Here is a 13,953-nt window from a genome sequence, read left to right on the forward strand (position 1 = left end):
AGGGGGCCTGAGTTGGGTCCCCATGTCATGTCAGATGGCTCACCTCTGCCTTTAATTCCTTTAATAAGGAAAGGTTCCTCAAAGGACCACTGATGGTGGTCCAAGATGCCATCAGAGAGGGGATCTGACATCCTCTTCTGACCTGTGCTAGCATGTAGGTGTACACACACAATTACAAATAAATATAAATCCTTTGAGTGTTGTTGTTTTTAAGAAAAAGGAAAGCAGACCATGGGTCTGAACGTGTTCATCTGCCCCACCCCCACCAACCTGCCACCAGGACTTTAGAGACATTCACCTTTCATGAGAAATAGCCACAAAGAACAATCCTTCTACCTATTGTAATGGTTAATCTCCACCTAAGAGTCACAGTCTGGACAGGTCTGTGAAGGTATTTCTGGATAAGCCTAACAGCAAGGGTAGACATAACACCAAATGAGAGACCCTCCAAGAGTGGGTGGTGTGTCTTGAATGAAAAAAATTAAATTAAAATTTTTTAAAAAAGAGGAAGTGATCTGAGCCCCAGCACTCCTTTCTCTGCCTCCTGACTGAGGACACACTGCTTCCATTCCTGCTCTACAGTTCAAACCACTCCTGCTGTCCCCTTCGTCACCACACAGGACAGCAAACTGAGCCAAAATAACTCCTCTGTCCCTAAGCTCCTTTTTTGTTTTGTCCCAGCACTGAGAATACTAACGAATAAGCTTTCTCCACTGGAGCTACTTGCTCCACTTCCCAAGTCTACTCATTCCTCTCATTCCCTCCCTCCTTCTCTAGTCTTCCTCCCCCCTCCTCTGTCCCATTCCCCTTTGCACTGCTTCTTCTCTCTTGTTGGCTGTTGCCTCTGCTCCTCAACCAGCTCTTGGTCTTTCACTCCCTGCCTCCTCACTTCGTGCTCTCACATCTTTGTCCCTCTGGAAATCTCTGATTCCTATGCTTGCTTCTCCCTTCCCTCCAATGAAAGCGCCAACCAGCACAAACTCTGGCCTTCCCACGGTCTTTCCTCCCCAGGTCACTCTCCTCTGCCTTCATCCCTCTGAGCTTTGCTTCTGGCTGCACAGTTGCCACACAGCCACGTGCTGCTGTTCAACTCCATGTAAAGATGAATGCCAATAACAGACATTTGCATAGGAAGATAGTAGAAAAGGCATATTTGTTATTCTCTCATTATTCAACTAGAGAAAAGTTTCTATGCAGAAATATTTTGAAGCCAGAAAAAGAACATATCATACTATAAGCTAAGCACTATTATTCCCTGAAAATGTCTTTTCTGAAAAGGAAAAAAAAAATTAGCATCTCCCCTGTTTACACAACAATTGATTAAGTAAATCACATATCTTTCCACAACACAAAACTCTCTTTAGGAAGTCTTATGAAGTGCAATGGTTTCCTTGTTGAATATATTCCTTGATGAATACATTCATCCATCATTCAACAAAAACGTTTTGTGTTAAATTTTAAACAGTGAATTACTCTACAAATATAAAATATGCAAAATAGTAAAACTGTTTACATGCAAAGCATTAGAATGGCTTTTCTTGTTGGAATGGCTAAGGTATTGCTGTTAGACTCTGTGGTACTACACACCAAATGGGATCTGTCTCCCATGGCTCAATTTCGCTGGTCACCTGTATTCCCCCACAGGCTCACATGTGGAAACACTTGGTCCCCAGTTGGTGGTGCTGTTTTGGGAGGATGTGGAACCTTTAGGAGGTGGGGCCTCACTGGAAGAAGTGGGTTGCTGGGGTCAGACTGAAAGTTTCATAATCCAGGCTAAGGTTCCAATATTTGCAGCTTTTCCACCTAGATATGAGGTCCGAGGTTTCAGAGGCATCCTTCTAGCATCACGACACCACCTGCCACCATGCCTCCACTACCGTTATGGGCTATAGCCCATCAATATGAGCAAAGTGAACCCTGCCTCCTTCCCGTTGCTTCTGTTGGATGTTTCATCACAGTGACAAGAAAAGGAACTAGGGCTCTAAGACTTGCAGGGAGAAGAGGACTGCGGGCTGTCTGGGAGCACATCGCACTGAAACAGGTGCTCCTGAGGAACACCTTGCGGTTGCAGATAAGGCTACACAATGTAGAGATGTCCTGGGAATGCTGGGATACCTCACCAAGGCAACAACAGTTCCCCAGGGAAAGAAATCCTCTCTAAGACAGTGGCCAGTTCCTTCAGGCATTGTAGGAGAGAAGAGAACCTGGCTTGACACAGTCCCAGAGGCAAAGGAGGAGAGGCTTGAGGCAGTGCCGTTTAATGTCTATCTTTTCACTTCAACAGGCTTCTCCATCTGAAAGACCTCTTGGAAGAGGCATATGCCAAGATGGAAGAGCTGTGAACTCCTCACTAACTCAAGGCTGCAGCTTCTCAGGGACACTTTCAAGTTCAGGGATCTTATTTTAGTTACTGGTTTTAGTGGGTGTGGCTGTGGTCGCAAGTGGCTGATTTTTTCATCTTAAAAACTGCACTACCATGATTTATGCGGAATCATAACGGCTGGGGTTCTGATCCTAACATGAAAGCCTAGTGGGGACCCCCTCAGGCGGGGCTGGAGAGGGGCTTAGCATTGTAGGCCAGCACTACCCAGAGTTCAGACTGCAGCAAGTGTAGCAGAGCACACGAATGGGTACTAAAGAGACCTGCTCATGGATGCCCTTCACTGACCTGTACAGGTTGCTGTATCCAGCTGAGCTTTCTGGGTTTTGGCCACTAGCCATATAATTGGCATAGAAAAGAAACTCGTATCTCTCTAAAGATGCACAAACGAAACAAAACAAAACAACAACAATAAAAACTGGGAGATCAAATACATATTTAATAGTCCAGTTGGAACTTCAGCTGAGCAGTGTCTGTCCACACTATTCCTTGTTCTACAAAGTTGCCCATCTCTTTACTTTCTGGTGCTTCCTGCCTTGAAAGACCCATGGTAAGAATAAAGGATCTTGCAGTGACATACACATTTCATGGCATAAAGTATGTGCCACCAGTGTTGAAGATTCAGATCATTACACACTGCAATATATTTTTGTCTTCCCCTAGATGCGGAGGTCAGATGAGAATGTGAGAGGATGACAGGAAACTGACGGTGGAGGCTCTGTCTTAAAAGGCTAATTAATACCCGCTGCCTTCTTTACATGTTCTCCCTCTTTCCTGCAGTGGGGCAGGATTCACTCCTGCTAAATTAAGAGCTCTGCTTCAAAAACTTTGGAAGGCAAGGCTTAGAAGCTAGGTCCTATAGGCTCCTCCTCCAAAGCCTTGGTGTTCTTCAGCCTTAGTTTCCACACAGTGGTGGTAGTTACAAGGACCTGAGGTAGTTCCCACTCAGGCACTGTGGGAAACTACATGAGACATTGTGGTTAAAAACATGGACCAGTAATGCTGCGGCCACTTCTAGGCTCTTCGTTGTCTTGCCCAGATAGCTTGGTACCAGACTAACTGCTTCTGTATGTAGATTATACATCTTCCCTTGCACTAGGGCCTCATCGGGTGATGTCAACAGCATTGTTAGTAAGGGCAGCATGTCAGGGCATGGAAGAGCATGGGTGATACTTTCAGCAATTCCCTCGAAAGCTCCCCTCTCCTGTGAGCTGTTTGAAAGTTTTCAGAAATAAACTGTATTTTACACCAAACTCTCCACAAGGCTGATTAACTGGTTAGAACTCCAGTGATTCAGAACCTAATTAAAATCCATATTAGGTTATTTACCCTCCTCTGTGTCTAACCTAACATCCTTACGACTATGAGGTAAAACCCTCTGGGACTTATTAACTTAAGAGATCACTAACTTCTACCCACCAAAAGGCTAAGAATGTCATCAGACAGCATCTGAGGCCCACAGCACGGACTTCCCCGCTTTGCTGTAGCTGCCTACCCAATGTTCCCACCAATGTATTTGAAAAGTGTCTTGATTCATGGATTCTTTCTTCTGTTATTATTTTGTAACAAGTCACGAAACTGTTACCCTGTTGGAACATGGAATTTGGAACAAATCAAATGTGTGTTACTGAACATGGTCATTCATATTTGATTCCAAAATAGACTACTCCCCTTGAGGTAAATGCTGTATTTCTTGGGTCATCAGAGTAGACATTATGGTAGGGTACTCTAATACAGAAGCCATTAGACCTATGAACCAAGAAATAGTCAAAATGTCTTCATAAAAGCAGATGAGAGACACTAAATACAGTTGCTTAAGCCTCAGCAGGACCAGAACCCTAACTTCTTGGGTCAGCACACATACTAAGTCCATTGCCTCATCCTGTCTTTCCCGAGTTAGTGAACTTTGACCAAGTATAAGTCACTTACAATTTAATCTCATCAAATAACTTTGGTTGGTGCTGTGAACTGAATTATGCCTCATCAAATGAATGTGTTGAAACCTTTGCCCCTGAAATGACACATTTGGAGAGGAGACTTTCAGGGATACCCAGGTCTGGATAAGGTCAGTAGAGTGGGCCCCCATAATGGGATTAGTGACATTAGAAGAGGAGAGCCCAACCCTGTGTCTCTGCCCTATGAGGCTAGAAGAGGAAGGTATTTATTTAACACCAGGAATTCAGCCCTACCCAGCAACTGGGGGATTGGCCCCTTCATCCTGGACTTCCCAGCCTCCAAACCAAGAGAAACTAAATCCCTGTGGCTTTAGCCACCCCATCTATGACAGTTTGTTATAACAGTCTGAGCTGAGGGTGCAGGGTCCACAAGATATATTTAAGTTGTAGAATGTATTTCTCTAAATAAAATAATGTAACAAAGCCAGTGACAGAATCACCTTTCTTGTTCGTGAGGCCTGATTTAAAAAGAAAAGTCAATGAAAGGTCATAAACTTTTATTCAGCCCTTCTATTCCTTAGGGCCTCCCCTTCCCATGTGGTAGCTCAAATCATATGAAGGTCGGTTTAACCACTTGTAAACCAGTCTCAGATCAAGGATGGCAGTGACAATGGCAGCCATAGTTCCTGCCTTGGACCCTGTGAGGTGCTGAAGTAAACAGGCCACCTGCATCACCTTACACACACACACACACACACACACACACACACACACACACACAGTTCTTCTGTGAGCTCGAGGTCATCATTTACACTTTAAAGATGAAGAAGGAAAAGTACAAGGCTGAGAAACATTCGTAAACTCACACAGGGACAGGTGAACAATGCATGCAAAACCAACACACATCTGAAACATAAGACAATGCTTCTAGGCACGTAACATAACATAACATACATTATGTGTGCAACACATAATCTAGTATTATAGTCTCTTTGGATACATTTTTTATTTTATAATAAAGTGCAGAACCAAAATGCTAAGAAATATAAATAAACAAAAGGCTCTACATACAGAACGACTTTTCAGGGCTGGGAAGTTGACTCAGTGGGGACAGTGCCTCTCACACAAGCGTGAGGACCTGAGTTCACATCTTCAGCACCCGCATAATAGCCTGGCATGGTGATGCACTTGTACTGCATGGGCCCCTATAGGTGCTGCAGGGGACAGGACAGAGATAGCCAGATCCCAGAAGCTCACTGGCCAGCTAGTCTAGCTGAAAAGGGAACCAGGAAAAACCCAGTGAGAGACCCTGTCTCAAAAACCAAGATGGAGAGTGACAAAAACAACCAGCCTCGACCTCTGGCCTCTGGACATGCATACACTGGCAAGCACACACACCTGACCCAAACACACACAGAAAAAGACAACTCCTCCAGACATATGTAAATGCAAATAAACTTTAAAATTATAATACGATTGGGATTATCATACACAATTTACTTGTTGAAATTATTAAGTCATGAAGAGTTTTTTCCATCAATAAAAATAAAACGAGACCCCTCTAATGCCCAACTGGTAAGCCATTTAAAGAACACTGTATATACCCGGGTGCAATGGTACAAGGCTATAGAGCTAGGTACTAGGTAGCCAGTAGAATCAGTACAGGAACCCAAGACCAAATAGAGCAACACAGTAAGCCCTTGTTTTCTGCACCCCCACCCCCTCAAAAACCCACAAAGACTGTAAAGGAGCCAAGCATTTGAAAGAAACGTGATTGACATGGGAGGGTTTGAAGGGAAGAAAGGGAGGGGGTAAATTACGAAATTATAGTCCCAAATTTAAAAGAAAAATATTGTAAGGGCTGGAGAGTGATTACGTAATTAAGTAATGGCTTAGTGGCTAAGAAAGCTTCCTGCTGTTCCAAAGGACCCACGTTTGAGTCACAGCACCCACATCAGGTGGCTTACAAGAACCTGTAACTCCAGCTCCAGGTGAACAGATCAATTCTTCTGGCCTCTGCAGAAGCCCACACACAAGTGGCATACATTCACACACACACACACACACACACACACACACACACACACATACTCAGACACACACTCAGACACATATACACACACACACATACTCAGACACACACACGTGAATACATACAAATAAACATCAAAATAAATCTTTTTAAAAATACATACAAACCATTATGGGTTTACATTGTCCTTCTTGGACACTCAGACTCAGTTACTTGCAATGGTTAGACTCTTTCTGCCTTTATAAACGGCACTGTAAAATGGAGTTTCCTCATAACGTTGCTTAGAACTGCGATTATTGCCTTAAAATCAATGAGCACGTCTGAGTTTCTGAATCACCGTTTGTACACTCAACAATACCACAAATGAAGCATTGATTTGGATCCTACCACCAGCAAATAAGCAGACTTCCCAACCCTTCCAAGATCACTTCTGCTGTTGAGTCATTGCCAAGATGACCCACAAAGGCACATTTGTTTCAGCTTTTCTGTCATCAGTTACTAATGGATGTAAGTGGGATTTTATGAAATATACCTTTTATTAATTTTTGAATTATCTGTTTCTGTGTTTCAAAAATGATTCCTTGAGATTGTCTTCCTCTAATTGTTTTACATACATATACATATATACATATATACTTGTATATACACATATATATGAAGGCTTGATTTTAACTACTGTGCAGTTTTAAAATATTTTTCCATTACCATTTAATTTGGCCTAAATTGATCTCTAAAATATAATTTATGAAGATATTAAGATACATCAAGGAATAAAAATGTAAACAAATCTCCTCCTTAAGAAATAATACATCATCCTGTGCAGGGCAAAATGGAGCTCGAGGCCATGCGTGCATATACCAGCCCAGTGAACCAGGCTGTCTTCCCACACCTGACCGTCATACTTCTGGCCGTCGGCATGCTCTTTACTGCCTGGTTCTTCACGTATGAGGTCACCTCCGCCAAGCACACACGCGACATTTACAAAGGGCTCCGTATCTCCTTGGTGGCCTCACTCTTCATGGGCTTTGGAGTCCTCTTCCTCCTGCTCTGGGTTGTTGTCTACTTATGAATCCCCAGTGGAACCCACAAGGCAGCTCTTCAAGTTCCTGCTTTGTAAATTAATTTTTTTTATACCATTGCTACAAGTGTCCCACCTGCTGTTCACAATAAAGGCAGATGTGTGACAGCAAAATAACAAAGAAAAGAAATAAAATGTCTACACAACTGAAGTCAAAAGTCGAATCCAAAATATATTTCCAACATCTTACCAACTACAATTGACTCTATTTTTAATCCTGCATTTTGCTTCCTAATGCATAAATTTTAGTCCATTAGTAAGTAGGGACTATTTACATATAGAGACTCATTTCTAACTCTTCTCATTTGCTACCTGTTTTCCCAAGCCTTTTGTCCCCCTGAATTGTTCATGTTGTGTTGAGGGAAGGGAGTTACAGACTTTGCTCTCTGATTTGTTGCCCTACCAACTTAGAGGTGATTTATATGCACTGACAATTACTCTAGAGATATTATTATGCACACTACAGCAAAAGGTAGTGGTCCAGAACCACACAGCTTTCCTTCTGGCCATGCCACACAGCACATGCTGTTCTTTTGATAGTCAAAGCACATCCTTTTTTATTCTTTTGTTTATCATTTTCATTGCCCACCCCTCTTCCCTGTATCTAAAAATTCCCAACAAGGTCACTGTTCATCTTCCACAAGTAGACTCTCATTTAATAGGGCCTCTGGTTCTTTTGGCTTTCTGAAAATGTTTTTATTTCCTTCTCATTCTTGAAAGATAAATTATGTGAGCACAGTGGTTGGGAATGGAGGGGTCTGGCCAACGTTTTGCTCTCAGCACGGATTATCTTCCAGCTTCCATATTGCTGCTGAAGTTAGGTTCACTAGACTAACCTACCCCCGCCAATGTGATCACTATTGCTATTCCTCTTAAGCTTTTAACTGTGTTTAGTAGTTTAGTAGTTTCCCTACATTTAATTTGGTTTCAGATGTCTTCTTTATTGATCTTGCTTAGGATTTATTGTGGTTTCGGATCTGAGTGCGTTACTTTCATTTCTGCGGCTATGATAAAATGTCCTTAAGAGACAAAGGGGTTTCTTTCCATTTACCATTCCTGGTTACAGCCCACCACTGTGGGGAAGGCATAACAGGAACTTCAAATAGCTGATCACATCACAGTCACGGTCAAAACCTGAGGAATGCATGCTTGCTTGCTTGCATGCTTGCTTGCTTGCATGCTTGCTTGCTTGCTTGCATGCTTGCTTGCTTGCATGCTTGCTTGCTTGCATGCTTGCTTGATTGCATGCTTGCTTGATTGCATGCTTGCTTGATTGCTGTTCAGCTTGACTTCTTGTTCACACGGTTTGGGACAATCTGCCTAGGAATGGTGCCACTCACAGCAGGCTGGGTCTTCCCACACCAACTAACTTAATATAATGCCCCCTCAGATATGCCCACAGGCCAACCTGATGCAGTCAGTCCCTCACTGAGATTATTCTAACCATCATGCAAACTAAGACTCAAAGCCACAAGAATACTGCAATTACCTGAAGCATATTTTCAGAACCTCTAATTCTGCCACTCTGCTGAATTCTCTGTAATTTTATTCATTCTTTCATTCACTTGCTCACTCATTTATTTACGTACTGACTTATCTGACAGGGTCTCATGCATCCCAGGTTAGTGTAAAATGAATATAACTTTCTAATCCTCCCGGCTCTATCTCCTGAGTGTGCTTAGAACATAGTGTGTGTACTACCATACCAGTTTATGTGACACTGGGGATTAAATCCAGAGTTTTATCCATCGGGGGCAAGTACTGCCAACTGAGCTACAATGACTAGCTCCTCTGAAATTTTCTTCACTCTACCTTCTAAGTCACCAATTTTCTGTTTGTCTGTGTTTAGTCACTATTTAACACACCACTGGTTTACTAGGTTCATTTATTTTTCAATGCTATGATTTCCTGACAACCCACTTGGATTAAGTTACAATGAGCCTTAACAAAAAGCCAAAGATTTGTTTCTAATTTTTCTAAGCTCTGAAAGGCCCGAGGCAACGTAAATGACCCTAGGAAAGATATTCACCTTCCCCAAACAAATGATGAGATTGAATGCTCAAAGTGCCAAGAATTAGGTGGGTTTAATTTGATGGAGAAAATGAAGCAATTAGATATGGTTTGCATTTTACTATCACCAGACATCGCATCAACTGTCCAATGATGTTCTAGACCAAAGAATAATAGGATAAAATGACCTTCTTTGTGCTGCAGAATATATTTTATATTAATTTTACTTTTACCCATTTAATACTGTGACCATACCCTTCCTTGTATTTGCCTTGGCTTGACAGACCAGTCTTTAATTCAAATCACTCTTTCCAAGGTAACAATGCTAGTATCTAATAACACCACTAAATTTTGTTGCTCTGTCCAATTAATAAACTTCTTTTTAAAGAACAAAATTATCTAACTGCTTTTTTTCAAAGTCACCTTCCCCCTTTGAAAATAACAGAATGAACACATGACTTCATCCCTCTTCCCCAGAACCCCATTAACAACAGGAAAGGAATTCTAATTCAAAATGCCAGTGAGCTGGCTCCAATTCCTGGGCAGAAAAGGATTGGAAGTTGTAAAATACATATAAAATGAAATCTCCCAGAAGTGATCAAGGAGTAAGGTAGGAAAAAAGGAGAGAACAGATAGATGATGGCACTCAATCCAGGATTAGTTTATTAATTTTTCATATTCAAACTGAACGCCAAAATCTCTAGATTGAAAGTGCCCACCCCAAGGGCAAAGAGAAGATTCTGGACTGAAGAGTCCTGGTGTTCAGTGAGAGGAGTCACCTCAGAGGGAAGAGAATCCAGAAGACCCCTAATCTACATTAGTATGTTCAGATGCTACAAGGTAACAAAGAAGTACCTTGAACATGCCATGACCATTGTCTGAAATGTGGCATTCCACAGCCCACCTACCAACTCCTCAAGAGTAAGGGCAAAAAAAAGAAACCCAGAAAGACAAAGGCCAGGACCTTCTTAGGCAGCATCCACAATGTACTCTGGCAAAGCAAGAAGGACACTGAAGAAGAGATATAGGATCCAGGTGACTTCAAATAGACTCCAGAAATGGTGAAGTCAAACAGTGGATGAAACCTGTGTCATCGGTCTAAATCCACAGACCTCCACATAAGCAGATGGACAGAAGCCTCAGATCACAGAACTGTGACTACTGCCAAAATGCTAACTAAAAATACTTCAAAAAATTCGTGAAAGGCTCCTCATCCTAAATTGTCAACACAAGAGCACACAGTAGGCCACCTACCCAAGCCCACTCTTCAAAAGGTGGCAGCCCCCACAGAAAGACATTCCTAAATTTGGCAACCTAGAGAAAGAAGATTTGGTTGTCCATCTATACCGATGAGATAAGGGCCAGGGAAGTTACTCGTTCCACTTTAATGTGAAAAAGAAAACAAGACACAGATATCATAACATCAACCTGATCAATAAGTCTTTATTTCCTTTAAAAATTTTTAGATTTATTTATTTTATTTTATGTATATAAGTGTTTTGCCTGTATCTCTGTCTGTATATGTACACAGTGTCCAGGAAGTCAGAGGAGAGCATTCAATCTCCCCAAATTGGATATTCGTGAACCACCATGTAGGTGTTGGAAACTGAACCCAGATCCTCTGCAAGAACAGCCATTTTTTTTCTCCAGTTATTTATTTACTCATTCCCTTTACACCCTGATCACTGGGCTCCCTCCTCCTAAATCCTCCCTACATAGCTCATCGTGACTCTTCCCTCTCCTTCTCAGAGAATGGGGAGATTCGCCCATCAGTTCCAACCCAACTGGTACATTAAGTCACTGCAAGACTAGGCATATCCTCTCCCAGACCAGGCATCCTAGGTAAGGGAACAAGATCCAGAGGCAGGCATCAGAGTCAGAGAGGGTCCCTGCTCCAGTTGTTGGGGCACTCACATGAAGACCAAGCTGTGAATCTGCTACCTATGTGCAGGGACCTAGGACCAGTCAACAACGCATGGTCTTTGGTTTGGTAGTTCAGTCTCTGTGAGTCCCCATGGGCCCGGGTTAGTTGACTCTGTAGCTCTTCCTGTGGAGTCCTTGACCGCTCCAGCTCCCTCAGTAGCTACCTCAACTCTTCCATAGGACTCCCCAAGCTCTGTCTAATGCTTAGCCGTGTGTCTCTGCATTGGTTTCCATCAGCTGCCGGGTGAAGCTCTCAAAGGAGTTATGGTAGGCTCCTGTCTACAACATAGCAGAGTAATATTATAGTGTCAGAGACTGGTTCTCTCCCAAGGGATGAGTCTCAAGTAGGACCAGTCTTTGGCTGGCCATTCCCTCAATCTTTGCTCCATTTTCATCCCTGCACATCTTGTAGGCAGGACGACCTTTGGGTGAAAGGTCTTGTGGGTGGTTGGTGTCCTTATCCCTCCACTGGAAGTCCTGCCTGTTTACAGGAGGGGGCCACTTCAGGTTCTATACCTCCTGCCACTAGGAGTCTCAGCGAGGGTGACCCCCATAGACTTCCTGGGGTCTCCCCTATCCCAGGACCCTGGCACATCCCAGAGATGCCACCCACCTCCAATTTCCATTCTCTCACTGCCCCCTCCCTATTTCCAACCCTCACTCCTGATCCCCTCGCCATCCCCTCTCCTACCCAGTTCCCTCTCTCCACCTACCTCAAATGCCTATTTTATTTTCCCCTCTGAATGAGATTCTAGCCTCCTCCCTTAGAACCTCCTTGTTACTTAGCTTCTTTGAGTCTGTGGATTGTAGTGTGGTTATCCTGTACTTTATGGCTAATATCCACATACCACACATGTCTTTCAGGGTTTGGGTTACCTCACTCGGTTTGATATTTTCTAGTTCCATCCATTTTCCTGAAAGTTTCATGATACCCTTGTTTTAACAGCCAGCATTCCTAAGTGTTGAGCCATGTCCCTAGCCCCAGAGTGTTTTCCTTAAGACCTTTTAGGTGTTTAATAATCTTTAGCTGGAAAATAATCCACATGCCCACCATGCACATGGGCATTTCCTATTGCCTCTTGAGAAAAGGCAACATGCAGTGCTCATCCGTGCTAAGTACTAAGCACTGCCCACATATGTTTATCATGTTCTGTGATCATAACAACCCTCTAACCTGTGGATTCTTCACCGGGAAGATGGATACTGTTTTTTTTGTTTTGTTTTGTTTTTGTTTTTGTTTTTCTTCTCTCTCTTTGTTACAATAAGGACATAGAAAACAAGATCCAGAAAGAATAAGTTACTTACCCCAAGTGGCAAAAATGGAAGTCTATCCCAGAAATGCTTGTTATCCCTAACCATATCACACTGACTCTCCAAGGACAGCAGTCTGTCCTTTTACTGGTATAAATATAAACACATTCTATATGTTGATAATGTAAAATCATATGTTTCTAAGAACATTTTTTTAAAAACCAAGACTAGAAGAACTCAAAGCAGAACCACTTCCTTCACGGCAGGCAAGAAGCAGGGATGGAGGGAGCAGCCAAGCTCACCACTCTCCCCAAGCACACACCCCAGTGAGCTTCCTCCAGCTGCTAAAGGCCCCACCTCCTAGCAACATCATGGTCTAGTGTCCAAGCCTTCAACACACAGGCTTTAGCTTTGTAAGAAACAAACTATAATTGGGTGTGGCTTGGTAAAAGGAAGGGGAATAGAGTGAAGGAGAGGGGAAAAAAGGAGAAAGTAAGGATGAAGGTCTGAGAATGGGAACACTGGCAAATTTCTACAGGCAATTTTAATCCCCAAATAGGATTTTAAAATATTTTTCTTAATTTATTTTATATGAATGAGTTGGTTTTATTTTTTTTTTCTGCATGTATGTCTGTGCATTACATGAATGCCTATAACCCACAGAGGCTAGAAGAGGACAATGAGTTTTGAGCTACCAGGTAATGGCGGGAATCAAATCCAGATCCTCCAGAAGAGCATTCAGTGTTCTTAATGGCTGAACCATCTTTCTAGCCCCAAAATTATTTATTTTTTAATGAAGCAGAGTAAAGTATAAAACTGCTTCTAAGAAGAAATTAAAGGAAGCATAAAATTAAGTTTCCAAAATAAACACAAATATGCATCTAAATATGGATGTGCACCAGTACCCAAGAATGGGATGGCAGAATAATTATTGCTTGACTGTAGATCCCACTGTTAATCAAAGCTCATTCAGACATTCCACACAGGCAGCTTACCTGACAAGCCTTTCAATTTGTATGTCAGGGAAGTTGGTAATTAAACACTTCAACTGCCTTATTGGCTTTATTAAAGGTATGATAATCTTGGCATAGTTAACTTACAATTATTCTGTTTATGAAATGAAGTTGATATTTAGATTGGGAAAGTGTCAGCCCTGAAGCCCTTAGGTTAAAAACCCCAAGACCTGTATTGAGCTCTGTGTGTACTTACCGTGGTAAGCAGAACCCTGAGAACAGTGTACTCAGGTACAGTGTAACCTTAATATAGACAACTCAAAGACTTGCTTTTAATAACAACTATCAAAAGTAACCTCATGCTATAATACCAGTTGTATGTGAGTTACGTGGTGTTCTGCTAATAATACTTAAGATTTGAAGAAAGCAAG

At 42.4% G+C, this 13,953-nt stretch overlaps 2 protein-coding genes across 7 annotated transcripts in view; one reads left to right on the forward strand and one right to left on the reverse strand.

Annotated features, from left to right (window-relative positions):
• The window catches only part of Arnt2 (aryl hydrocarbon receptor nuclear translocator 2), a 153,391-nt gene that overhangs the window by 128,755 nt on the left and 10,683 nt on the right, over positions 1-13,953 (reverse strand). The window lies entirely within an intron of this gene.
• On the forward strand, positions 7,137-7,376 carry LOC110554592 (transmembrane protein 258-like). The gene has a single exon (XM_060366267.1). It carries the CDS (start codon positions 7,137-7,139, stop codon positions 7,374-7,376), a length of 240 nt encoding a protein of 79 aa, XP_060222250.1.

Source organism: Meriones unguiculatus, chromosome 14, assembly GCF_030254825.1.
Source record: "Meriones unguiculatus strain TT.TT164.6M chromosome 14, Bangor_MerUng_6.1, whole genome shotgun sequence".
In the NCBI taxonomy this organism is placed as follows: Eukaryota; Metazoa; Chordata; class Mammalia; order Rodentia; family Muridae; genus Meriones; species Meriones unguiculatus.

Coding starts and splice junctions, on each gene's coding strand:
- LOC110554592 (XM_060366267.1), top strand. CDS start 7,137: ATGGAGCTCGAGGCCATGCGTGCATATACCAGCCCAGTGAACCAGGCT.